Raw genomic sequence first — 25,697 nt, forward strand, 5'->3', positions numbered from 1 at the left:
CCCGGCGGCCCCGAGCGGCGGGGGCGGGGGGGGGAGCCCCGGGAGGGGCGGGGGGGGAGGCGGGGACGGCCGCACAAAATGGCGGGCGCCGGGCGGGGGTCACGTGGGGTGGGCGGGGCGCGGCATGGCGGCTGAGGGGGAGAGCTCGGGGGGCTGCCGCCTCAGCTGGGCGCTTGGTGTGCTCGGTGCAGGCGTGTGAGCGTCAAAAAGTGAAGGTTCCATACAAAAATCCACTTTTGAAATTCACTACCCTTCATATCTTGGTTAGGAATTAGAATAGGTTTATCTGTTAAACCTATTTTTGTCTTTGTATGTCGATATCGCTTACTTTCTGTGCTGGTGGTGAGGCAGTGGAGAAGGTTGCCTGAGAAGCTGTGGGTGCCCCATCCTTTGAGGTGTTCAAGGCCAGGTTAGATGAAGCCCTGAGCAGCCTGATCTAGTGGGTCGCATCCTTGCCTATGGCAGAGAGTTTGAAACTAGATGATCTTTGAGGTCCTTTCCAACCCAAGCCATTCTTGGGTGTCCCAATCCCCTGTATTTGAAGACCTACTCGCTTTTGGTGGACTTTGGGGGGAGGGATGGAATGTTATCCTTGTGTTTTTTTTTTTTGAGAATGTATTTGTTAGAACATAACACACTACTTGATGCATGCTACTTAAAGCAGTAGTAAAAAAAGAACATCAGGCTTATGGGTGGGGGTCTGTCTGGTAATACTACAAGGTATTTCTGCTGGAAGCGGTTAGGTACAACTGCACGCAAAAAGTAACTGCCCCACCTTGACATTTTCTGAGTGAGTGCACCACTACACAGGCTCAGGAAATAAGCTCAGCTATGCCAGTCGTCAAAATAGGTAGGAGATATATAAAGACTATTATTTTCCGTTACCATTGTCTACTCTTCCCCCTTCTCTCCCATGGTTGTTAATGTTCATCTGTGACCTTAATTGAATTACAGGTATCCTGGGACATAAATTTTGCCTCTGAAGTGCCTAGCATTTTGCAGATCTGTTTCTGGTGTGTGGAAAATGTAACGATAGTGGAGACAATTAATACTGGACCTTTTCCAGCGAAGTACCCCAAGCAGCAGAGATGGTAACAGTTGGATAGGCACAGGGTTGTGTTTTATGAGAACTACAAAACTGATGTGTCTCTGGGGATTTCTCCTCTAGTTTTATACCATAAATGGCGTCCAAACAGTTTCTTACCATAAGGAATATATATTAGCACATGTATTCTGATTTTTCATTAAAAGAAATGGCGTAACTTTTGTGCCTCAGTGTCTGTGACAAGTACTCAGTTTCAATGATTAAAATAAGTAAAAACAGCCTTAAAAAGGTGGGAAATTGATTCATTTGGTGTTGGATGTCTTTTCCACTGTTGCTTTCCTTAATCCATTAGTGGGTAATATTGGTGGTTGAGGGACGGTTGGGCCAGGTGATCTTGGAGGTCTTTTCCAACCTTTATGATTCTATGAAAAAACATTAAACCAATTTGATTTCAAAACAGTCAAAGGTAAAAAGCCGTAAAACCAGGAAACCCACTACGTTCTCTTTTCTTTTTCATGTTGGATTCTCTATAAAGGTAGGCATATAATATCTAAAATCTCTCCAAAATTTTAGAACATTTAAATACTTGTTAACTTTCTTTCGGCCTTGTATCCAAAGGAGGTCTAAAGGAGGTGTCCTGGTGGCTTATGGTGATAGATTTAAGTGGCGTTTGGAAGGTGAAGGAATCCAGACGCCACTGACATCAGAAAATTCACTAAAACTTCACTATGTGCCAGCAAGTAAACTGGGGGAGGGAGGAATGGAAGAAAGAAGCAAAGAGTGTATGTGCTATAGTGTTTTTTTTGTTTGTTTTTTAATAAAAGGTCAGAGAAAAATTCCATTTGTTGGCGAAACATACTTGACGGACTAGTGCTCCTTGACATTTTGTAGCACTCTGTTATCTTACTGAACATCATTTTATAACGACTAGACTCATTCTGTACCTGCTTTAGTGTCCTTTTTCCGTCATGCCTTACTGAATCAGGTTCTTAAGGGACTCACGGTTAGAATTCAGTTAAATTAATACTAAGATTAGTACTAAAATTTGGGCCCAATGGCACAGAGGAAGTTGAGGGTTCTCATCTCTTTGCAAGAAAAAGTGCTACAGTCTGCTCCAGGATTTGCAAAAATGAGTCAAGGTCCTCACCTGCTTTGTAGAGGTTTATAATACTCATGCAACTGATGGTCCAGACTCTCATCGGACAGAGGAGGTGCCAGCCAGTCTGCTCTGCTACCAGTTCATCTCCAAGGCTGCTCTTTGGAATTCCAAAGCTCATCTCGGTCAGAGGAACTTGCAATTAGCTGCTGCTTGGAGCTGCTTAGCTAATTGGATGCTGAGGGCAAAGTTGGGGTAATAAGGTGCCTCTGAGTTCTTGTTTGGCCTCAAGGAAGAAAGTCACAGGAGCAAAAGGCATTGAGAAATAGAAGAACAGAATAAGAAAAGTTAGCAGGAGCTCTATATGAGCAAGTAAACAGTAATCAGATCTAATGTTAAGTCAGGTTAATTTGAGGTTAAAAAAATAGTATAGAGAAAAACGTGTCAATTACTTTTTTTTTTTTTTTTTTTTTACCTTTGTACATCTAAGTCAAGAACAGATCAAGGGGTGTGAGGCAGCCATGCAGCACTACCTCTAATGTTAAAATGCTGGGTTACTAGTAAGAAGACAGGCAATTTCTGTATTTTTTGATAAAATGAGTATTCTTGTGAGAAAGTGCAGTGGAAGATACTCCTCTCTATTTTGAACTTTGCTTTCCAGGGAAAAAAAAATAATAATGCAGTGTGAAAAATGTATGTTGTGTCTTCAGGTCCAGGCCAAGCAACCCATTCATGAAAAATTTTGGGCTGAGCCAAGTAATCAAGCCATTCTTGGTCATGATGTCATGGAGTTTGAGGATGGTTCCACTGATAGGAGAACCCTGGCTGCAAGCACAGAAAATGCATCCAAATAGACAATTGCTTTCAGAGATTTTATATCTCTGATTACAAGGTTGATATTTCTGAATTTCAGGCTTGTCTAGACTGGCTTCTGGTTCAGTTCAATATTTACTTTTAGCTGGGAAGTGGGACGGGCATGGAGCCTACACTCCTTCTCTGACTCCCCAGCCCAGGGAGGGCTATTAGATAATCTGTTACAAAATAAATTCATAAGAGAATTGGGGGACAGTCTCCCTTTGCCAGATTGCTTTTCCTCATTGTAGGTATTTCAATCTAGACTGAAAAACTCAAGTCGGGTTTTATTCATTGTCTATTAGCCAGAGTTGGACTGTGGGGGTGGATTAAATCAAACCTGGTGTGTTTTTTTTTCCATTTGAATGCTCTGATTCTTTGATAAATATCAGGTGCATGATTATTTATAGTATGCAAGGTACTTTGTAACTGATACACCCACAAGCCTGTATTTCACATGGCACATCTTAAATCAGTCAAATACATAGCAGTAAATGTCACAGGCAGCAATATTTGGGAAGAGGGGAAATAGCCAACAGGAAGCATGAAAATGAGGAATGTTTTAGGTGCTGGCCTTGCTCGTATTTAAATATATTTAGGCAGAATGAGCACCTGTGATTTCAGATCAGTTAGGTTGGATTAATATTCTCAGTGGCACATAAAAGCTGTCCATCTTTCAGTCCATGTGGGGAAGTTCATGGTTTTGAACATTAAAAGAGAGGTTAGGAGAGATGAGTGAGCAGAAGAAGCACAAAAAATGAGAACGCCAGAATGCAATGTGGTTGAAGTGAAAAACTCTTGAGAGGGAGTAATTCAAGGGAGAGGGGATTTATCAGGGGATGATACCTGAGAACTTCTTGGGCATCTTACAAAGTCAGGGGGAGGGTTTTTTCCCCCATTTGGAATTAAATAAAATACTGGAACAATGATATCTGAAAGCTTCATGTGTGTGCAGCTCATGCTCCATCCTCATATCTGAGCTCTTTCAAGAACTTGCTCCTTTCGTTTTTTGAAGGGAGACTTCTTCTTCTATATATATATCTTTAGGAAAACAGCACTATGCTAGAAGGTTGACCTGCACCTGAGTAGAAATTCTGGCCCCTCTTCAGGTACATGTATTGTAAGGCAATAAGGGCTCTCAGTAACGAATATCAAAGTGAATGTTTCCTTCTTGTTCCTCTTTGTAGTACAGTCTTCACACCAATTAGGTCTCTGTGAAGGACACTGAGAACAGGAGTAGTGTGTCTTCAGTCTCCACCTGGAAGCTGATTTTCTGATATAATGGTGGGGGCCTGGTCCCGAAAATCTGTGGAGAAGATGGAAATCTGACGAAGCATGACCAAAAGAAAAAGACCCTTTTCTCACGTGGCAAGAACAAGATCAGAGAAGACCAGCCTGATGTGCAAGGAGTTTCTGAACTCGTGTGGGATTCCTGTAGGGATGGCAGACGCCCTTCACAGGTCTTCCCATACTTTGTCCTGCTCTATAAGCTCACAGCAAAAGCCTTGTGGTGGTGCCAGCTGCTTACTGCTGTGCCTTTCTCTCCTGGTTCTTTTAAGGAAACTATGATTAGAGGGTACTGTGGCCTATAAGCATTTGCTCTTATCTCTTCTGTCTCTCCTCTGACCGGATTGCTTTGTCTTCCTAGACAGGAATGCCACTGACATTTTGCTTTTTTGGCACCCTGCTGATAACACTCGCAAGCTCTGCGAATGAGTTATTGTCCCTCTGAAGAGCTGTGTGCTGAAAGTAAAATGGTGCTACCTGTGATGAATTACTCGTGGGGATGAACTCATTTTCCCTGGCAAGAGAGATGGCTGAGGGAAGGTTTGGGAAAATGAATTCCTTGGAGCACCTGCCATAAAATCGCCAGCAGCAGCTCCAATTGCCAGGCTGCGTGCTGACTTCACTGAACACACTTAATGTATAGCAATTTGGAGGGGTTAGGGCTGGCTGTCTTCTCATGCTATTGCCTCAGACGGGAAGCCGAGCATTTACCCGATTTCACACGCATTTATGAGCCCAGCTACCGCCGCCAGGGGGGGCACGGGGCGGCCTGGGCCGGGCATGGCCACGGCGTGGGGCAGAGGTTGGGCTTGGGGCCGGGGCAGGCCGCGGGGCCGGGGCCTCGCCATGGCTCCCGGCCCCAGGGGCGGCGGGGCGCGGGCATGGGGGGCTCGGCTGGGCCGGGCTGGGGCGAGCGGGCAGGGGGTGCTGTAGGGCCGGCAGTGCTGCTGCTGGCCCTACCCGGCCCGGTGTGAGTCCCTGTGGAGGGATGAAGGCGATGGGGGCTTCTGGGGGCAGCTCGCTGTGTTTTGCTGAGGGGTGCAGGCGGATGGGTGCTTCCCAGGGTGAGCCCTGAGGGAAATCCTCAGCCGGGAAGCGAGCTGGGAGCCCCAAATTGCCAGAGCTGCAAGGTGTGGGGTGACCTGAGGAGACAGCATAACTCGAGCTGGGGCTTGATCAGTGTGCAGAGGGGGTGATAACATAGCCCAGCCTGGACTGCGCTCTCCAGGAAGCTGTTTCCAGTCCTAGGTTCACTTCTTATCGCAGTCCGCCCCGGCTGGGGCTGAGCTCGGCCCGTGCCTCACGTTCCTTTCCCTTTCCTCCCCTAGGAGCTCCCGGCAAGAGATGGAGAACATCCTGACAGGCTTGTGCGGCACCAGCCCCGAAGACCCGCTCCCGCTGTGGGTCCATGGCAGCATCGGCCACTGCTTTAATCAGCTGACATTAAACGCGGTTCCTCACGCCATCCTCGCGGCAGTCAGCGCCTGCTTCCTTGGCACTCCCAGGTATGACAACCGACTCGTCTTGCTCTTCATTATCGGGCAGGAGGCGGGGTGAAAAACTGGAAATTAATTCTCTGTAATGTACTGGGTATGGCCGTGGAGAACAACATGGTATTGCAATGGTATTACGTTTGTCAGCATCTGTCCTAATTCGGAGTACTCTGTCCAGCTCTGGTCACTCCACTGCAGAAAGGAATCCGGAGAGAAGAGAGAGGATAGGGAGAAAAAAATAACAGAAAATAAGTGAAAAGAATTTCAGTGAATGGGGACTGGGAAAACTGGGGGTCTCACAGGAGAGTATATAAACCCAAGGTGGCATGGAAGATGTATGTAAGGTAATAAGTGGTTCAGAGAAACAAAAAAGTTTTCCTATTTACTCTCTCAAATTTGTAAACATGACAATGTTCACTGATACTGAAAGGCCACAAATGATAATGAAGCAAGTGATAATGAAATCGTTTGTTGGGCATTAGATAATGGACTTAAACAACATCACTGAAACCAGGAGTGAGAAAAAAAATCTTTCTGCAGAAAATATCAGAAAATATCACAAAGATGAGAAAAATCAAGGATTAGAAATGTGACACAGAGAATTTTTATTTTCTTTTCTGTTAATCTTCAAGAACTGGAGTCTGATTTGACCACAAAATATCACAGCTGCAAACAAATTTATGTAGATAAAGGCTATTCACGGGATCTGAATCTCTGGTATCGATTTTTTACTGGACTTTATTGACCTGCTCTAGTTTAGCAACACCTACACCCTGAAAAGGTTACAAATCTAGGGCAGGGAATACAAAGGTTACAAACTGGGAAGTGAAGACAAAGAAATTAAGAATGAACAGATAAGGAGGGGAAGAGGGGGGAAAGAAAGGAGAGTGTTGACTCTCCTTGTCATGAGATGTGATGGAATACCAACTGTGAAGTTTTTTCTGCTCTTTCCACCTCTAGATCTGGCTCTGGGGTGCCTCGCCGGCCAGGCTGGAGATGCAGAATTGCTGCTTCTTTTATACTCGCTGCCCTGTTCCTCGCGGATATAATCCCAGCCACCATTTCTCAGCAGGAGCTGGGCCCTGCGTACCTGGAAGTGCTGGCTGATGGCATCGCCGCACTGACGTGGCTCACTCACAGCGTCGCTCTGCTCATGCTCTGCAGGTCCATGCATGGCTCTACCAGGGGCCCTGCAGCCCTGGCTCTCCTCACCCTCTTACCCCTCCCTTCTCTCATCATCACACTGGTCTGGTACTGCCAAAGCGGGACAGCTTGGTCCCCTGCCCACCCTGCTGTCTCCTCCAGGTTCACCATTCTCTGTCTGCAGCTGTTGTCTCTGCTGGTGTATGTCATTAGCTACCTCGTACCCACCACAGAGAGGCACGAATTCCTCTCCATCAATAGCTCCTGGCCACAAGACCAGCTCATCTCAGAGCCAGGCACCTCCGTGTTGGTTCAGCAGCGAGTGGCAGAAGATGGGGAGAGCTGGCTCTCGCGCTTCTTTTACGCTTGGATGAACCCTCTCATGGAACGTGGCTATCAGTGGAAGCTGAACCAGCCACAGGACGTCTATCTACTTCCTCGCCAGCTCCAGGCTGCCAGGGTTTGTGATCGCTTCTATGCCTGCTGGCAGAAGAAGGCAGCTCTGCACCAAGTAGAGGAGGAGACGGTGTCTCTTACCAGCCCAATCATTGCTCCGGGTGACGGGAGTAGCGATGTCCGGGACAGCTTGCACCGTGCCCAGGAGCCTGTGAGACTCTTCTCAGTGCTTCATGCAGTCTTTGGGCTTCGTTTCTACTCGCTGGGACTTCTCAAGCTGGCCGGCAGCCTGCTGAGTTTCTCAGGCCCTCTGCTTCTGAACCTGCTGGTGAACTTCATGGAGTCGCGGCAGGAGCCCCTGAGCCACGGGGTGCTCTACGCGCTGGGGCTCTTTGCTGGCTCCTTCCTGGGCGCTCTCCTGCGCAACCAGTTCAGCCACGAGGTAAACAAGATGACGCTGATGGTGCGGGCTGCCGTCATCTCTGCCATCTACCGCAAGGCCCTGCGTGTGGGCGGCACCAGGCTTTCCCGCTTCACCGTGGGTGAAATCGTCAACTTCATGAGCACAGACGCCAGTAGGTTGGTCAACTTCTGCCTCAGCTTCCACGAGGTGTGGAGCCTGCCCTTCCAGTTTGCCATTACCCTTTACCTCCTCTACCAGCAAGTAGGGGTGGCCTTTCTGGGAGGCCTGGCCTTGGCACTGCTGCTTGTGCCCATCAACAAGGTCATAGCCAACCGCATCATGATGAGCAACAAGGAGATGCTGCAGCACAAGGACGCGCGGGTCAAGGTGAGGGGCAGCTGCTGGCTCTCTGAATTTGTCACGGTATTCTCTGGAGCATTGGCTTCTTGGCCCCTTGTGGTGAATCCCAAGTGAGCGAATTGAGTCGCAACTGTTGGGAAAAGTGCTGGAGGGGGCGCATGTGTAAGTGGTTCAAAAGGATTTCGGGGTGAGGCATGTTCACCACCTGCAAGATAGCAAACCTCTAATGTTTGTCTCACCCCCTGGGCAAATTAAAGTTCCCTTGCAGGTTCTTTTTCCACGTGTAATAGTTAACGTGGGTCGCCTGATTGCTTCCTTTAGAGAAGCTTCAGTTCTGTTACTCGAGTAATGCTGTCAGTGGTGAGGTATCTTGCAATCTGGACAAACGCAACAATCATGGATGTAGTGGTTTTATTTCACTCCAGCTTGGCACCCTCAGTAAGCTCTTCCACAGCTGTTTGGAGCCTGTGAAATATTTATCTTCCTAACAGAAGGTGCATCTTGTTGTACAGGATGTGCTGGGCCTTCTCCAGCTGTTGCAAGAGTGGTTTGCTAAGCGAACTCTTCCTTACTGGTTTTCTTTCATGTCAGGCACAGGCACATCTCAGCTGGCTCTGCACACGCTGACCTGAGAGCAGGAGCGAGAGGGGAACATGCTACAGGGCTACCTGAGCTGCTGGATGTGAGCCAGCTGGGCTCTGGACACAGGCTAGCTGTGAATTTGGGTAGTGTTGTGCCTTTTCCTGAACCTTACACAGCACAGGGAGCTGAGCAAGCTGCTGGCACAAGAAGGGGCAAAGTTCTCAGTAGCTGCCACTTGAGTTCCTGCCTCTATTAGCAATAATAAATGGCTCCTGGTAGCTCTAGCCTGGCCCTTAGCAGGAGGCAGCTGCAAACCTGGGCCCAGCCCAGATGCCTCACTGGCGTTTGGCGTGTTGGGCAGACTGGATGTGATTTTCCCCTGTGCCTGCAGCTAATGACCGAGTTCCTCAGAGGCATTCGTGTGATCAAGTTTTATGCCTGGGAGAAGCACTTCAGCAGCAGGATAAATGCCTGCCGGGCTCAGGAGCTGCAGAAGTTGCGAGCCATCAAGTACCTGGATGCCGTGTGCGTGTACCTGTGGGCAGCGCTGCCTGTTGTTGTCTCCATCGTCATCTTCATCACGTACGTCCTGTTGGGTCACCAGCTCACTGCCACAAAGGTGAGTGAAGGAGGAGATCCCGAGTCAGATACCTCAGAGCTCTAACTAGGAGACTAGGCAGAGCCCTGAGACATCTTCTCTGGGAAATGAACACATCCTGGATCTCCCTCCAGCTCTTCAGGCTCTCATTGGTGAAGCTGTTTGAAGAGCACAAGATGCCAGGGAAGTACAGCCTCCAGTTTATGTTTCTTCCCTTGCTTGTGCAGGTCTTCACGGCGTTGGCCCTTGTAGGGATGCTCATCCTTCCCCTCAACAGCTTCCCGTGGGTGCTGAATGGGACCTTGGAAGCCAAAGTTTCCCTGGATCGAATCCAGCGTTTCCTTGAACTTGAGGACCAGGACCTGGAAGCTTATTATGCCCTAGGTAATGGGGCAGGATGCTGCTGGGCTTGGGGCTCTGGGCAGGAGGTGTTTGGAGCAGAGAACATTCCTCTTCACCAAACGTAGGCCATTGCTTGTCCCTAAAGAGCCCCATAGCGTGCCTCTGGAACAAGCTGCTCCCTCCCCCATCCAAAGGTCTGCCAATGAAGCCTTCAACAACCTCAGCTTGGCCTGGCAGAAAGGTTTGGGTGCGCGCCCTTTCCTAAACCATTGCTGCTCCCTTTCTCTCCTTCCTTGCCGTTTACCAGCTCCCTTTCACCTTCAGCAATAAGAGAATCAGGTTACCCTTACAGTGCCTCCCTCAGAGTGTCTCATTCCGGGGTTGGGCCAGAGCATCCTGGCTGTGCCCTTTCCCTGCCTCTTCCATTTGGGAACGAAACGGATAGCGTTTGTTATATCAGGTCCCTGTCATTCTCTGTCCTTCTCACCGTGGTGTTGCTTTTCCCTTGCAGGTAGCCCTTCAGGTACAGCTTCTGCCATAGAGATGCGAGGGGCAGATTTTTCATGGGCACCAGTCAAAGAAGAAAGCAGCAGCCAGCCCTTTCCCACAGGCACTCTGCAGCTGCACATTGAGAACCTCTCGGTGAGAAAGGTGAGCAGGAATGCGGGAAGAAACAGAGGAAATGGCACTAGAGGAGCTGGGGTGATGTGTGCTTTTTTGGTCTTGTGAGCCATATATCAAGATCTCTTGGAAAAAATTCTCAGAAAGAAAGCTGTCAGCTTTCTTATAGGCTCAGGAAACCTGGCCCAGCCAGCACTCAGCTCACCAGGTTGCTCCTTTTCGTTTCCTTTGACAGGGGATGCTCCTGGGAGTCGTTGGCAAGGTCGGCTCTGGCAAGAGCTCTCTGCTTGCAGCCATCACCGGAGAGCTCGTTAAGTAAGTAACCCAAAGCCTTCTCCCTGCCTGCTCCCTCCACGCCACGGCAGGCAAGGACCGTCCCGAGCTGCCCACATTTACGGGTCATTTTGATCTGCTGATAGCTCCCCTGTGTTGCCTTTCCATCCACCCACCTCCGGTGTGCTTGCAGACAGGGCGGGCGTGTGTATGTGTGTGACCTGGAGCAAGGATTCGGTCTGGCCACGCAGGAGCCTTGGATCCAGTTTGCCACGGTGCGGGAGAACATCCTGTTCGGGCGGGACTACGATGCCAGGCTGTACGAGGAGGTGCTGGAGGCCTGCGCCCTCTCTGAGGACCTGAACGTGAGTGCCTGAACTCTGAACCTTCCTGGGCCTCCTTGGCCGGCTTTTGCATCCAGCCAGAGCCTCACTCTGTGCTGAGTTCTTCATCCTGGGGAAAGATGTTCTTGCAACCGTGTGGTCCTCCCACCAGGAGTATTCTGGGTTTGAAGCCTGTGGCTGCGTTAGCCACTGAACTTTCTGTTACACCTGGTAGGAAACTTGCCTCTTCCTCTGGGTTTATAAACCGGAGCCCAGTTTTCTGAAGTGCCAAGCACCAGAAGTTCCTGTTTACTTCAGCAGAAGTTGTGAATACTGTGTAATATAAAGTATTTAATTGAGAACTTGTAGGCGTTGCCCATGGAATTTGTTTCTGACTGTTGAAACTCAACTGCTTTTACTGTTTGGATGGGCCCTGGAGTTATTTTGTTGAAGGCACAGCTCCTGCTCTCCCAGAAAAATCCTAGGCATAGTTTTAGAGTTGTCTTAGACCAGAAGTTGCTCAATGGGTGGTTCAGATGTGGCCACCTGCTGGAGTCTAAGGGACTGTGTTGACACAGAGGTTGCCAGTTGTCTGCAGAAGCAGGGTGTGTGCTGTTGTATTGTTTCGTTTCTGGTAAGAAGCCACCCTAAGTAGTTACTGCCCGAGTCAGGAGAGGGATCCCAGCGTTCTGATCTCGAGTCCCCAGTAGCTTTGTGTCCCTTTTAAATGGATTTTCTCAAATGTTTCAGATTTTACCAGCGGGTGACCAGACAGAGGTGGGCGAAAACGGCGTGACGCTCAGTGGGGGACAGAAGGCTCGGATAGCCCTTGCCAGAGCTGTTTACCAGGTAAAGAGCAAAGCAGCTATGCCGTGCCCCCTGCCAAGGCAGATGCAGAGAAGCTGGAAGCACGCAGCTGTGCCGTGCGCTCTGGCAGCACGTCTTAAACCACACGGGGCTGGCCTAGAGGTGCTGGCAGTGTGCCGTGCCGAGGCGCTTGCACTCTGCAGCACTGCCTGCTCAGGCAGGGCCAGGGGCTGTATCCCTGTCTTTTGCTTCTCTCAGGAGAAAGAGCTTTACCTCCTGGACGATCCCCTGGCTGCCGTTGATGCAGATGTAGCCAATCATCTCATGCGGAAATGCATTCTTGGAGTTCTCCGACACAAAACCAGGATCCTCTGCACCCACAGGACTGAGTTTTTGGAGAAGGCCGATGCCTTGGTGTTGATGGACAATGGCAGGATCGTCAAGACAGGTACAGTGGCTGTCGTTGCAGGCATCCGTTTGTGCCTGCGGGCTAGTTTTGAATGGCTTGAGCAAAGATGGCCATGAAGGAATAGGAGTAACTAGTGGGAAACCCAAAGAGGGATAAAGAGCTTGAGGACACTGCACGTGAGCAAAGGAGGCAGTGTGGAATGGAGCGTGCAGATGCACAGGTAGAGACACGGGGAGCTGATAAGGCAGAAGGCTGTGGCAGGATACAATGAGCAGAACCTTCAAGGATGCAGGTGCTTTGAGAGGAAATATGGGATGTCAGGACAGAGCAAAACCAGAGCAAAGGGCCGTTTTGTAGCTGGAGCCTGTTCCTCTCAGTCTCTGAAGCATTTGCGTGTCTCTCTTTGCAGGCCCACCAGCTGATATCCTGCCACTTGTGGAAACTATCCCCAAATTCAAGGATGTGGACAAGAGGCAGAAAGACAAAGGTCTGTACCTGGCAAGCTTGGGGGGGGCTGGGACAGCAGAGCTCAGCTGAGCACCCCGGCAGAACCTCTACCTGCTGGCTGCTGGCCTGAAGCAGAGCTCCCAGCTCCCTGCTGTGCTGTGGCAGCGCTAATCTGTGGGCCGTCTGTTCACAGGGGGAGAGGAGGCCTAGGTGTGATCAGGTGTTGGTCTGGAGCAGTGTTTGAATCTGTTTTTTCGTTTGTGGTCCAGATCTGGATGAGTCTGCCAGAATTGGTGCACCTACCTTGAAAGGGGAGAGAGGAGGGAGGAAAAATCTTCCTCATAGCCTAGATTTGTTCCATGTGCAGCAAGGAGCAGCTCCAGCAGGTATTTACATTACACTGACCTTTGCTTTTGCTTCTATCCCCACAGCCCCTGATGAGCAAAGCCAAGAAGAGGACATAGAGACAGAGGCAGAGGAATCATCCCAGGACAATCATCTCCTCCGCAAGGAGGAGGAGAAGAAAGAAGGGGCAGTGGCTTTCCAGGTCTACAAGGCTTATTGGTTGGCAGTGGGCAGCTGCTTGGCATTATCCATCCTCTTCTCACTGCTCCTGATGCAAGGTGAGGCAATGAGCCAGGAGCACATCTCTCTTTAGATGTTCCTCTCCTCGTTTCCTGCCCGTGTGGAGTCCAGGGAAGGAAAGAGACTGGGGATTTCATTGCTCTCTCTGCACCAGGAAGACAAACTAAAGTAGCATGGTGGGGACAGGAGGGGGGAATACGTGGGAACTGGCTCTTGCCTCTCATTTGCTGCTGCAGTTGCATGTCTGCTCCTTTAGCAGTGAGTGAGCTCCTGGCAGTTCCCTTGCTCCTGCTCTGCTAGGAACAGTGCAGAGTGAACACAAGGGAAGACTGGGCAGTGAGACAAAACCAAAAGCTGCCCACCTACTTGCCTTCCAGCTTTTCTGCTTTGTATTTGCTGACTTGAAGGTTGAATCCCTCTTCATAGTCTGTCTCTCTCCATAGCATCCAGAAACATCTCGGATTGGTGGCTCTCACATTGGATCTCCAGCATATCCCAGACACCAAATACCTCTGTGACGGTCTGCACAGCGTCCCTGCCATCTGTGGAGCTGCTTCTCTTCTCCACTGTGGGACTTGTGTAAGTGAAGACTGGGCGGGCAATGCCAAAAAAAAAAAAACACCACTCCCATTTTACCCTTGTGCATTCGAATATCCTTCTGGAGACCACTCTACTGCAGGGGATCCGCATGGCTGCTTAGAGGAAGATGAACTGCTCCTGATGCCCTGTCTGAGTTTACTGCCACAGGGACCTTGGCAGATTGATAATCTTCCTCCTTCCCTGTTTTAGCTCCCCCATTCAAGCTCTGGACACAGCCCCAGTCCCTTCCAACGCTTCAGCGGATGTGAATTTCTACCTGATGGTTTACGGGAGCATTGCAGGAGCCAACTCCCTCTTCACCATTTTTCGGGCCTTCCTCTTTGCGTATGGCACCATCCGTGCTGCCGTTGTCATCCACAACCGGCTGCTTCAGAGGGTTGTAAAGGTAATGGTCAGAAAGTCCAGGGCAGGCTGGGGTTCCTGCAAGTCCTTCTGCCCTGCTGTTCTTCTCATAGTCCAGGAGTGAAGGTGTGAGAGATGGCTTTCTGCTGGCAGGAGCTGATGAGCTCTTGTTTTTTTGTCCCCTTGTCGCCAGGCCACCGTCACCTTCTTTGACACCACGCCAACGGGCCGCATCCTGAACCGCTTCTCCTCAGACCTGTACTGCGTGGATGACACCTTGCCTTTTATCCTCAACATCTTCCTGGCCAACATGTACGGGCTGCTGGGCATGCTGGTCATCATCACCTACGGCCTCCCCTGGATCGGCCTGGTCTTACTCCCTCTGGCTGCCCTCTACTTCTCCATCCAGCGCTACTACCGGCGCACCTCGCGGGAGCTCAAGCGCCTTTACAATCTCACCCTGTCCCCCATCTACACCCACTTCTCAGAGACCCTCTCGGGACTGAGCAGCATCAGAGCCATGCGGGCAGCAGAGAGGTGCGTGGAAGGGAACAGCACCCGGAGAGCCAAAATCTGGGCTCTTTAAACCAGCGCCGTCCTGACGTGGGGCAGGTTACGGGGTGGTGGGAATGCCCCTGGTGTGGGGTTGAGTGGGGTGCAGTTTGGTGTGAGCCTCTGTTGTGCTCCTGCCAGGTTTGAGTTGGAGAATCAGCTGCACCTGGAGCAGAACCAGCGCTGCCTCTTTGCCAGCAACACGGCGGTGCAGTGGCTGGACATCCGCTTGCAGATGATCGGGGTCGCCGTGATTACTGCTATCGCAGGAATCGCCATCATCCAGCACCAGAAGGAGCTGGGAAATCCAGGTGGGCTGCCAGAAATTGTTCCATCCTCACCCTTGGGCTGTGGCCCAGGGGTTCCTCTTCTCCCAGTCCTCTCCCTTTATCAGAGATCCTGAGCTCCCACTCCCTGTCATGCTGCCTGTTGCCTTCAGCTCCTGTTCCTCCTCTTGCATGTCCCCCTCCTAGAGCTGGATCCCAGAGTGCTGACTTCTCCCCTGTTTCTTTGTCCTGCCACCGAGATCCCAGCTCTTTCCCTGACGTTAACCCTCTTGTTCATGTTTTTGTCCTCTCAGGACTTGTGGGCCTGGCGCTTTCATATGCCCTGTCAGTCACAAACCTTCTCTCGGGCCTCATTTCCAGCTTCACTATGACAGAAACCATGATGGTGAGTGTGGAGCGGACAGAGGAATACACTACAGACATCCCTGTGGAGCCCCAGGATAAAGTGGTCCAGGTAAAAGCTTAAAGATGTCCTCAGGGCCTGGCCCTGTGCCCTGCACTTGCCTCCAGGTGGAAATAAGAAGGTTCCAGTGTGCAGGGAGGGCCCTCACCTACAGAATCTGTTTTGACCATTTGTCTTTTACCGGTGCATCCCAAGGGGAACCTCAGGCAGGAGGTGTGGAAGACTAGAATGACAGGAAGAGCAGAAAGGGGTGGTAGGGCTAAGCAGTGAGAGAAAAACAGGCATAGAAGGGGGCTGGAAACAGAACTGAGACTAAGGGGGAACTCTGTCCCCCTTAGGTTGCTGCTGACTGGCCAAGCAGGGGGCTTGTGGAGTTCCAGCACGTGGTCCTGGCCTACCGGGCGGGCCTGCCCAATGCACTGGATGGAGTGAGCTTCACCGTGTACCCCGGAGAGAAGGTGGGGGTCGTGGGGCGCACAGGATCTGGAAAATCCACTCTTTTCTTGGCACTTTTCCGTATGCTGGAGCTGAAAGCAGGCCGGATTCTCCTGGATGGTGTTGACAGCCGGCTGGTGGGCTTGGAGGAGCTGAGGTATGGGGGTCTGAGCAGAGCAGGGGGCAGCCCAGGGGGGGCAGGAAGCCAAGAGCTGTCGGTGGTCAGATGCCAAAAGGAAGAACGAGGAGGAAAGGGCTTTCTGTCTCTTGTCTTGGCAGCTTCTTATGAGCTGCTCTGTTGTTACTGAAGAGTTGTGCTAAAGAAATCAGGCTGAGTGTGTGATCCGTGCCCTGTATCTTTCTCTAAACTATGCAGAGAGACTAACCCAGGAAAAAAACAATAAATAGGACTTTGATTTTGTGCAGAACCCACCCCACGAGCTCTCGGCTCTCCTCTGCTTGCAGGTCTAGGCTGGCCATCATCCCCCAGGATCCGTTTTTGTTCAGTGGCTCCATCCGGGAGAACCTGGACCCTCAGGGAAAGAGGACGGATGCCGAGCTCCACGAGGTGCTGGAGCAGTGCCACTTGCGGGACACGGTCACCCGCATGGGTGAGTCTGAGCGTGGCGTGGCAAGGTCGCTGAGCCCTGCTCCTGGGAGAGGGGAGGAGGCCTCAGCTTGGGCAGGGAGCTGAGGAGAAGAGGGAGAAGAGGCTGGGAGTGCGGCAGGGAATTGTTTGGGGCCATCCTGCTTGCCTCCTGCAGGTGGATTGGACAGCGAGCTGGGAGAGAGAGGAAAGAGCCTGTCTGTGGGACAGAGGCAGCTGGTGTGCCTGGCAAGAGCTCTCCTCACGCAGGCCAAGGTGAGTGCCTGCTGGCGGGGCGTGGAGGGGATGGGGTGGGCTCTGCTGCCCTCTCAGGCTGGCCCCGGGTGGGGATTTGGGGTCTTGCAGAGGGCGCGTGGCAGCTCCCCTTCGCTCTCTGTCCCGGGCAGGTGTTGTGCATTGACGAGGCCACGGCCAGCGTGGATCAGCAGACGGAGCAGCTGCTGCAGCAAACCATCCGCCAGCGCTTCGCTGACAAAACCGTGCTGACGATTGCTCACAGGTAGAGAGGGACCGGCGTGGTGTGGCGTGGTTCTGCCTGCCGGGGCGAGGAGCAGGGAGAAATGTCCCGCAGGAAGGAGCAGCACGGCTGGAGCAGGTGTCTGTGGCTCAGTAGAGGGCACTGCAGGACAGCCAGCGGCGAAGGGCTGCAGCCAGCTTCTAGCCAGAGGAGGCAGAACGCCCTAATTCTGCCTGCCAAAAACCCTGATGCCGATGCTGGCCGGCTAGGCGATGCCCAGGCAGGAGAGGGCAGCAGTGCTTGCTCCACGGAGAGATTTAAAGTAGGAGTAGGGGCAGAAGATGGGTACAGGCAGGACAAAACACAAACACTGTGGATACTGAGACGGGATGGGTGAGTTTTAGGCAGTCTCTGCTCAGAGTATTCTCACAGATGCCAAGCGGGGAAGAATTCGGAGGGGTGTGCAATTGTGTGTAGGGTGTTAGAAAGGGAACTGCTTCCCAGCGCAAAGGTTAGCACGGAAATAAAAGTCAGACAGGCACAGGACTTGTGTCCTGTGGCACAGAAGGCAGCGTGGGGGGGTTTCTCCTCCGCTTCCCTAACGTGTGGCCCGGCCTCTCCGCAGGCTCAACACCGTCTTGGACTCGGACCGCGTGCTGGTGATGCAGGCCGGGAGAGTGGCGGAGCTGGGCTCGCCCAGCAGCCTGAGGCAGCAGGAGGGCTCCTTGTTCCAGCGCCTCCTGCGCAGCGGGCAGCTGTGACCTCCCCGGCGGCCCCTCCGGCTCCCTGCAGGGCCGGGAGCCGCTGAGGTGAGAGCCATCGTGTGTCCTCAGGGACAGGAGCGTGGCACGGCGACGTGGCACCGTCCTGCCTTTAGTAGGAACGGGTGCTGAGGGCCGTGCAAGCCTGGCTGGTGGGGCACTGTTCACCTCCAGGGCTTCCCTTTGAGATTTCAGAGGGCTTTTCTGTTCGCTGAAGAATCAGTGACTCCTAGGCTGAGACTGAGTCTCACACGTGTTTAAAATAAAGTGGAAACGTCCTTGTGAAGCTCTGGTGTTTGGGTCCCTGTCCCCTGTGCGCCCCAGACACAGAGTTCCTTGTGAGCTACAGGAGTGGTGCCCTCTTTCCCCAGAAACAACCCTGCCTGCTCCCTGAGTGCTCCAAATACCCCATAAGGCTGCACCTAGGAGCCTTGCGTCCCTTTCTCCAGCTTACAGAGGAGAAAACCTTCCCCAGAACATGATTACACCAAAGGCCCCTAAGGCTAGCTTATTGCAAACCATTTTTCCTAGGGGAACTCCCTGTGACTCCTGCCCTGCTCCCAGCTGCACAAACACATGGCTACTTTCAGTTTTAGGATCGATTTGCTCTTCCCATCAGCATTCTTGGACTCACTTTTGCATTTTCCCCTTCTCCAGAGTGCTCTGAGGCAACACATAGCATGTACACACTTCTGCTGTGCCGTCCTGAGGCAGGATCCCTCTCCTTCCTCTCAGGCATCCCGCAGGAGCCATCCCCACCTCCTGAGGCCCAGGTCCCCTCTTTGCTCAGTGCCCCTGATAACCTTGGCTTCCCGAGCCAAGCAGCCTCCGATTTTTGGAGGCATTGAGGTCAAAGAGACCCTGGGAAGGTCCCTGGAGGAGCACAGAGCCAGGGCAGCAAAGCCAAGGGCTTGCAGGCAGCGAAAATGTTGTGGGGGCTTGGGCCAGAGCATGGGGCAGAACAAGCCCTGCCCCACGATCTGGGTTCGTGCTTCTGAAGGCAGGGATGGGGGTACTCAAAAGCAACCTGATCTGATCGGAAATGATGCCCAGAGGTTCCTTCAACCTAAATTACTTCACGATTCTCCGGTACACCGCTTCTGGGCTTGTATTTGTTTTATTTGATAAAGGTACATCATCCATCCATGTATTAAAAAAATAATCTTTCTGATGCAGCCCCAGTCCCTTCTCCCAGGTCTCCCTCCTGGCTGAGCGCTCACTCCTCTCTCTGCTCTCTGCGCATCACCTTCAACTCCGCTCTGCAGCCCTACAGGCCCAGTAGTAGGGTTTTTTTTTGTTCTGTTTTGCTTTGTTTGCAAGAAATCCACTGCTTAATGCCCCATTCCCACGAGGAGGCACAGCAAATCCTGGCAGGGAGGCGCTGGCTGCTGCGCAGCGAACCAGAAAAGGCAGAGCAGGGCTGGTACACGGACGAAGTGCCCCGGCAATCTGCTGCCCCTCAGCTGTGCTTTAGCAGGGGCGGGGAAGGCAGCGCTCTGTCTGCTTCCTGCAGTCATCCCTGGCTCGTCACAGGCCTGTTTTGTGTCAGGAAGCGCTGCAGTGGCTGGATCCAGGTTAGTGCTGGCAGGGGAAACGAGGGTCTGGCTTTTGTACTGCTCCTAACGCAGCCCCAGCACGTCCCCAGCCTCATCCATCGCCAGTTTCACCTGCGGGGGCACGTGAGAAGGACCAGCTCGGCCCGGAGGGGAGCAGGCTGTGCTCCTCCCCGTCAGCAAACAGCGAAGCAGAAGCGTGTGCTGGGCAAGCTTTGTGGTTTGCGTCCAGGCCAGCAAGGACGGCTCGGTACGTGGGGGAAAAAGACCCCACAGATCATCAGGAGGAAGGTTCGGAACACGTTTGCAACGCCAAGGCTGACAGCAGGAGGAGGGGGCGTCCGTCACACGGCAGGAAAAGAGCAGGAGGAGACCCGAAATGATCCCCGGAGCCGCTTCCAGGAGTCCCAGGGAGGAGCTGTGAAGGGCCTGGCAGAAGACGTCTGTGGGACGGCCGCGTCCTCCTCCTCCGAGAGCTCACATCGGGGCGCTGCCGGCGCCGCTCCCTTGTGGGGCTGGCCCCACGTAGCCCTGCCTCGATTCCCGTGGGTCGCGCCGGCCGGGCGGAGGTGGCTCGGACACATCGCACCGTGCTCGGTGCCGTGGGGTTTCGTCGAGGTTCTCGCTGCCCCAGTTTGCACCAGAAGAGCTGCCCTGCCCGGGGGGGCAGTCCGAGGGGTCTGCCAGCACGACGACCTGCCGGGGCCTGGCTCAGGGTCCTCGCAGCTCACAGCTCCGTCGTCTTCCTGGGCTCGATCAGGACGGTGTTGAGCATGCCCACCTGGCACTCCTGGTCCTGCAGCTTCCTGGCAGCCTGCGAGGGGCTTTGGCACCAGTTCAACCTCTGCCGGCCCCGCTGCCAGTTCCTCAGGATGAGCAGGACGGTGACGAGGACCAGCAGCGCCGTCAGCACCCCGAACACCAGCACCGTCACCAGCTGGGCCTCGCTCAGCCCGGAGTCCCTCTGGGTCACCACCTCCTTCACGGAGATTTTCAACAACCCTCCCCCCGGCGCTTTCTCGCTCTGGTTGGCCACGCGCCGCCCCGTGACCGCGGTCCTGCCGGGCTCGGGCTGCGTCACCCCGGGCGGCTGGCTGGTGGTGCTCCGCATCGCCCCGCCGCCCTCCTGGTTCGCAGGCTGGAAGGGGGGAGCCCAGGTGGGCTCGGGGACGGAGACCTCGCAGGTTTTGCCGGTGAAGCGGTCGGGACACAAGCAGTCGTAGTCGTTGACGCGGTCGTAGCACTTGGCCCCGTTCTTGCAGGGCTGGCTGGCGCAGTCGTTGATGTTGATGGTGCAGAAGCGCCCCTCGAAGCCCAGCTGGCACTGGCAGGAGAAGCGGTTGACGCCGTCGTGGCAGGTGGCACCGTTGGCGCAGGGGCGCATCAGGCAGTCGTCCACGTCGTGCTCGCAGAGAGCCCCCACGAAGCCGGCGAGGCAGCGGCAGGTGAAGTTGCTGGCAAAGCCGTTCTCGTCTTGGCACTGCCCCCCGTTCTTGCACGGAGACCTGTGTGGGGACAGCAAGGACAGGTCAGGGCTCAGCAGCAGAGCTCTTCCCCCTGCCCTCAGCAGGGGAACAGCGCTGACGGAGCCAGCACGGTGCTGGCTGTTCCCCGAGAGAGGACGAGGGACGGGAGGCTGCTCGGACCACAGCACGCCAAGCTAACGGTGGGTTTGGCTGAACTCCATTAGCACGTGGAAATCCACGGGTAAGGAGCCAAGCCAGGCTGCCGCTCGGCAGTGTGTGACCGTGATCTCACGCCCCGGCTGCTGTGTCTCACCCTGCCTTCTCGCACGGCCCTGCCTTCATCTCGCAGTCCTTCCCGTGGAAGCCCTCAGGACACAGGCAGGAGTAGTCCCCGTCTCGGTCGTAGACGCACTGAGCCCCGTTCTGGCACGGGGACTGGTGCTCGCAGATGTGTATGTCTGAGGGGAAAGGAAAAGGTGGAATGAGCGAGAAACGGGGTCAGCGTGGCCGAGCTCAGTTCCCACACCACCAGACCCAGCGGGATGGGGACTGGCCGCAGTTTCCCCCTCCTCCCTTCCAGCAGGCACCAGCAGCAACACAAGTGCAGCCTTACAAACTGTGCCGTGTGTGTCAGCCAGGGGGTGAGCACAGACCCACGGCAGTGGCACGGAGGCCGTGGGGCCAGATGATGGGACTCGTCCGCAGCAGGAAGCCCCGGGGGAAGCTGGAGGTGCTGCCCAAACCCAGCCGTGGCGTGGGAAAGGCAGCGAGTTCATCCGCTACGTTTCCGGAGGCTGGCCCGCATCATGCAGCTCTCACCGTGCCGACAGGGACAGCCAGGGGACACGGGGACATCCCATCTCATGCCTAGCCCATGGTTGGAGTGGCTGCGAGCTGTGCCAACCCTCCTATCCATGCAGGGCGTGCTGGGCTTCAACCACAGCCCTTCAGCCAAGGCACAGCACAGGGGATGGGCTCAGGTAAACCCTCTGTCCCCTGCGGTGTCCCCTCCCGGTGTCACATCCAGCCCGGGACTCACCTTTGTCGCAGAACTTGCCGGCCCAGCCGCTGTGACAGATGCACTGCCAGGGCTGGTGGCAGGTCCCGTGGAGGCAGCCCGGCATGCGCACGCACTCCTCGCAGTGCTCGCCCTCCCAGCCCGGATCGCACCTGGGGGACGGGGCAGGAAATGGGATGTGAGGTCCCCAGGAACCTCCCGCCCCGCTGCATCCCTGTGCATTGTAATTTACAGCATTTTTCATCAAAATGCAGCCGTAATCCAGCTGCAAGACACATGGCCACGGATTGACGGGTTAATGGGGGCAGTGTGATGGGAAAACCAAGCCCTGCAGGACACAAGGAGCCCTCCAGCTCGCTGAGGTGGCTGTGGCTGGTGGCAAAGCAAAGCCGTGGTGCCCCAGTGGCTTTCCCTCGCCCTGCCAGCTCCAAGGGGAGCGAGGTAAGAAAAAGAGGGCATCTGTGTGGAAGCAGAGCTGAGAGGAGGTGGTAGCAGCCGCTAAAAAAGCCAGCCTGAGGCTGCTTGTCCCCCACTGGCAGCACCGGGGAGCAGCCGGGCTGGGAGCCCAGGGACGTACCTGCACTTCCCATCCTGGTCGCAGCAGCCGTGGGCCAGGTTGCAGCGCTCGCTGCAGTCATCACCTGCAAGGCAGGGGGCGGGGGACAGAGGTTAAGTTCTGCTCATGCGGGTATCCAGTTCTGATGATTTATTTATTTAAAGGCCGCCGTCAAGGAGCTGTAACTGAGCCGTGGCCTCGCCGTGCTCGGCACCGGCCTGCTCCCTCCTGCTGGTGTCCACTTCCATCCCCACCTTCCCCTCTGCCCCGTCACCTGCTCGGAGGTTCCTGCAGGAGCCCAGGCCCAGGAGATGACCGCCCTCCCTTGACTGAGCCTCTCCTCACACGAGGAAAAACCTCTCAAACCAAGCCAGCAGCGTCCAGCCTGCAGCCACCACCGCCCTCCTGGCAGATGGCTTTGGGAACTCAGCGCTTATCTGGAGCTGGGGGAGGGCAGGCTAATCTTCAGGAGGGGATTTTGCCTCACAGGATCCAGGATGAAGCCACTCGGGTTCGGGATCTTCGCTCTGCCCCTTGCCCTGCCTCTCCAAGGAGCAGGGGGACCTCGCCGCCAGCCTGCTCAGCCACTGCCACCCCCGTTTGCGTGGTGAACTGAGGAGACTTCAGTCATGCTAAGGACGGGTTTGGGAAGATGGATAGAAGGGAGACGGGCCCTGAGACTCACCTTGGGCGAGCTGGTGATGCGCCAAGAGGATCCAAAGCAAGGACATGAGCTGGAGACAGAAGCTCCTGAGCATGGTCAGCGTGGCCCCACCGAGATGAACACCTACAGAGGTCAGAAGAGCAAGCTCAGGGAAGCCCCCCGGCTCGCACCGCAGCCTCGCTTCACGCATCCCTTCCTCTCCACTACCTGGGAGTTTTGAGCTGAAACATCCAGTTTTGCATGGACTTGTCACCGCACTCCTCTCTGTCCTTCCAGGCTCCTTCCTCTACGGCAACGCCGGAGCACTGAGAACCAAAAAGCCTTTTAACATGCGTGTGTGGGAGAGCAGGAGGCAAACGCCCAGCGCTGGGGCTGCTACACCGCCCTTCTCCAGGGAGCAAAGCCTCTTGCACCCCCGCGCAGCTGCGGGGACCTTCACCTTCCCTCTCTGGATCAGGGGGCCGTGGGCATCTTGTTAATCAAGGTCCCTGCTCTGCACCCATCCTCCTGTGCGTGGTCAAAGGGATAGATGGGCAGAGTGTTTCTACGGCTGCTTTTCTAAGATTTGCTGGGCTGCAGCGAGAAAAACCCGATAAGCCGACGGCTAAGAGGTGAAGCTCCTTCTGCCTCAATTAGACGCAGGGGGCCAGGGTAAATCTAGGCAAATAGCACTGGGGGAAACGTCCCCAGGGCTGCGGAGACGAGCACACAGCCTGGCTGGGTGCAGTCCTTTCCCTCGCCTGTCCTGCAGAGAGCCCCCCGAGCCCGGCGCTCCCGCACCCGTTTATTTCCCGGCCGCCTCCTGCCCTCGAAGTCGCGTGAAAAGACTTTCCAAAAACGCTTCGCTCCCTCCCAGCCTGCTGGGGTTGTTCAGGGCAGGAAATTCGAAGGGTGATATCATAAGGATATTACTATAATGAGATGGGAGGGGTCTGAGCGCCCCGCCAGGAGCGCGGCGCGGGCAGGGAGCGGGCTCCATCCAGCTGCGTGGGTGTGATGGGCAGGGGCCACGCCGCTCTCAGCCGTACCCCAAAGCCAGGGGAGGTTGTGTCGGGTCGATTGCTACACCAGAGGCTGCTCAGATTCGGAGGGATGTCCCCCCACTGCCACCAGCACCACCACACGCATACGCATCCATGGCTGGAGGAGGTGTCGGGGTCCCCGCTAGCGGCTTGACCCACCTGGACCAGACCAAATATCCCTGTGAACCCAAAGCGGCGATGCTGCTCCAAGCCTCCCGCATGCAGACAAACCACCACCCACAAAGGAGGCGGCATTTCCCGGGGGGCTGCGGGATTTTATCATCACTGCCCCAGCCAAATGCGGGCAGGGATCCCCGCATCCCCCCCCCCTCTCCGCGCTCTCCCGTTGCCCCAGCGCTGCCGGCCCCAAAATGCCGGGCAGCGGCCAGCAGCTGCTGCGTTTCGGGGGGAGGCTGCAGGAACGCCTCGGAAACTTAGGAAATAATTTAGGGCCGATGGCCGAGCAGCCGGGAGCTCAACCGCAGGGCATCGCCGAGCTCCCTCCCCATGGGGCGATGCTGGGGGCACCCTGGGGGGCACCCAGGAGCCCCATAGGGCTGCGAGCGGGCTCGGCCTCGGGGCGCAGGGCTGCTCCCCGTTCCTCCCTTCTGGCCGGGGACCCCCTCCCCGGGGCTGCTCACCTCGGCTCCCGGCGGCGGCTATCGCGGGGCGAGGCGGCGGCGGCGGCGGGGGGCGGCCATGCCCGGCTCAGAGGCGGCGGCGGCGGGGCTGGGGAGGCGCGGGGCTGCGGAGGGAGGGAGGGAGCTGCCGCGTGTGCCCCTCCGCTCCGCTCCCCTCCGCTCCGCTCCGCCCGCCGCCGCCGCCGCCGTGCGCCCCGGCCGCCTGCCAGCGGCTGCGTGTGCCTGCACATCCCTCCCGCCCCGGGACGGCCCCCGCCTCCCGCAGCCACACACCGCACCCCCCCCCCCCCCATCCACCTCATCCAGCACAGCCAGCCCGCGAGCTGCTCACCCCTGCCCTGCTGCCGCTGTTGTCGCCGCCGCCACCGCCACCGCCGCCGCCGGGGGGGGCACACGCGGGATGCCCGCCACGCACACCCCACGCACCCCACACGCGCCCCACACACGCCCCACGCACCCCACGCGCCTCACACAAACCCCACACGCACCACACACACACCCCACGCACACCTCACGCACCCCACACACCTCACACAAACCCTACACACACCCCACACACACTCCATGCACCTCACACAAATCCCACACAAACCCCACACACATCACACACACCCCACGCACTTCACACAAACCCCATGCACCTCACATACACCCCACACACACCCCACACGCCTCACACAAACCCCACACGCACCCCACACACTCCCCACGCACACCTCACGCACTCCACGCACCCCACACAAACCCCACACACACCCCATGCACACTCCATGCACCTCACAGAAATCCCACACACACCTCACACAAACCCCATGCACCTCACATACACCCCACACACACCCCACACACCTCACACAAACCCCACACAAACCCCACACACACCCCACGCACACCTCACGCACCCCATGCACACTCCACACACCTCACATACACCCCACACACACCCCACATACCCCCCGTCCACTCCATGCACCCCACACACCTCACACACACCCCACACAAACCCCACACACACCCTACACACACCCCACGCACCTCACTCAAACCCCACACACCTCACACACACCCCACTCGCTCCCCACGCACACCTCACACACCCCACGCACCTCACACAAACCCCACACACCTCACACACACCCCACATAAACCCCACAAACACCCCCACATACCCCACACACATCCCATGCACCCCACGCACCCCACACACACCCCACGCAACCCACACACCTCACACAAACCCCACACAAACCCCACAAACACCCCTCACACAC

General features: G+C 55.1%; 2 protein-coding genes across 10 annotated transcripts; one reads left to right on the top strand and one right to left on the bottom strand.

The window, feature by feature from the left end:
- The first annotated feature begins 4,074 nt into the window (after positions 1-4,074).
- On the top strand, positions 4,075-17,792 carry ABCC10 (ATP binding cassette subfamily C member 10). 6 transcript variants are annotated; one of them, XM_068676480.1, is made up of 22 exons: positions 4,075-4,453; positions 5,609-5,785; positions 6,734-8,102; positions 9,049-9,276; positions 9,483-9,639; positions 10,109-10,248; positions 10,454-10,533; positions 10,685-10,856; positions 11,565-11,663; positions 11,880-12,069; positions 12,440-12,517; positions 12,909-13,100; positions 13,506-13,641; positions 13,852-14,047; positions 14,198-14,541; positions 14,698-14,867; positions 15,137-15,297; positions 15,585-15,838; positions 16,147-16,292; positions 16,446-16,543; positions 16,675-16,787; positions 17,371-17,792. In XM_068676480.1, exons 1-22 carry the CDS (start codon positions 4,329-4,331, stop codon positions 17,504-17,506), a joined length of 4,761 nt encoding a protein of 1,586 aa, XP_068532581.1. In that variant the 5' UTR covers positions 4,075-4,328; the 3' UTR covers positions 17,507-17,792. The 6 variants fall into 6 exon arrangements, 5 of the variants coding, with proteins under 5 accessions (XP_068532581.1, XP_068532584.1, XP_068532580.1 ...); XM_068676479.1 differs by lacking the exon at positions 4,075-4,453 and adding an exon at positions 4,520-5,082; XM_068676481.1 differs by lacking the exon at positions 4,075-4,453 and adding an exon at positions 5,094-5,250.
- Positions 17,793-18,583: 791 nt separating this feature from the next.
- DLK2 (delta like non-canonical Notch ligand 2) lies at positions 18,584-24,775 on the bottom strand. 4 transcript variants are annotated; one of them, XM_068676500.1, is made up of 7 exons: positions 24,758-24,775; positions 22,971-23,068; positions 22,785-22,886; positions 22,121-22,184; positions 21,565-21,695; positions 20,839-20,983; positions 18,584-20,564 (listed from the first exon to the last, which is right to left on the bottom strand). In XM_068676500.1, the coding sequence occupies exons 3-7, from the start codon at positions 22,855-22,857 to the stop codon at positions 19,787-19,789; spliced, it is 1,191 nt and encodes a 396-aa protein (XP_068532601.1). In that variant the 5' UTR covers positions 22,858-22,886; positions 22,971-23,068; positions 24,758-24,775; the 3' UTR covers positions 18,584-19,786. The 4 variants fall into 4 exon arrangements, with proteins under 4 accessions (XP_068532601.1, XP_068532600.1, XP_068532602.1 ...); XM_068676499.1 differs by lacking the exon at positions 24,758-24,775 and adding an exon at positions 24,427-24,629; XM_068676501.1 differs by lacking the exon at positions 24,758-24,775 and adding an exon at positions 23,203-24,036.
- Between the last annotated feature and the right edge of the window lie 922 nt (positions 24,776-25,697).

Source organism: Anas acuta, chromosome 3 (genome assembly GCF_963932015.1).
Source record: "Anas acuta chromosome 3, bAnaAcu1.1, whole genome shotgun sequence".
Taxonomy (NCBI): domain Eukaryota; kingdom Metazoa; phylum Chordata; class Aves; order Anseriformes; family Anatidae; genus Anas; species Anas acuta.

Coding starts and splice junctions, on each gene's coding strand:
- ABCC10 (XM_068676479.1), top strand. CDS start 4,916: ATGTATAGCAATTTGGAGGGGTTAGGGCTGGCTGTCTTCTCATGCTAT. Junction 10,857..11,564: donor CCCTCTCTGAGGACCTGAAC/GTGAGTGCCTGA, acceptor CAAATGTTTCAG/ATTTTACCAGCGGGTGACCA. Junction 12,070..12,439: donor TGGCAGGATCGTCAAGACAG/GTACAGTGGCTG, acceptor CTCTCTTTGCAG/GCCCACCAGCTGATATCCTG.
- DLK2 (XM_068676500.1), bottom strand. CDS start 22,857: ATGCTCAGGAGCTTCTGTCTCCAGCTCATGTCCTTGCTTTGGATCCTC. Junction 21,696..22,120: donor GACCAGGATGGGAAGTGCAG/GTACGTCCCTGG, acceptor CCCGTCCCCCAG/GTGCGATCCGGGCTGGGAGG. Junction 20,565..20,838: donor GGGCCGTGCGAGAAGGCAGG/GTGAGACACAGC, acceptor GTCCCCACACAG/GTCTCCGTGCAAGAACGGGG.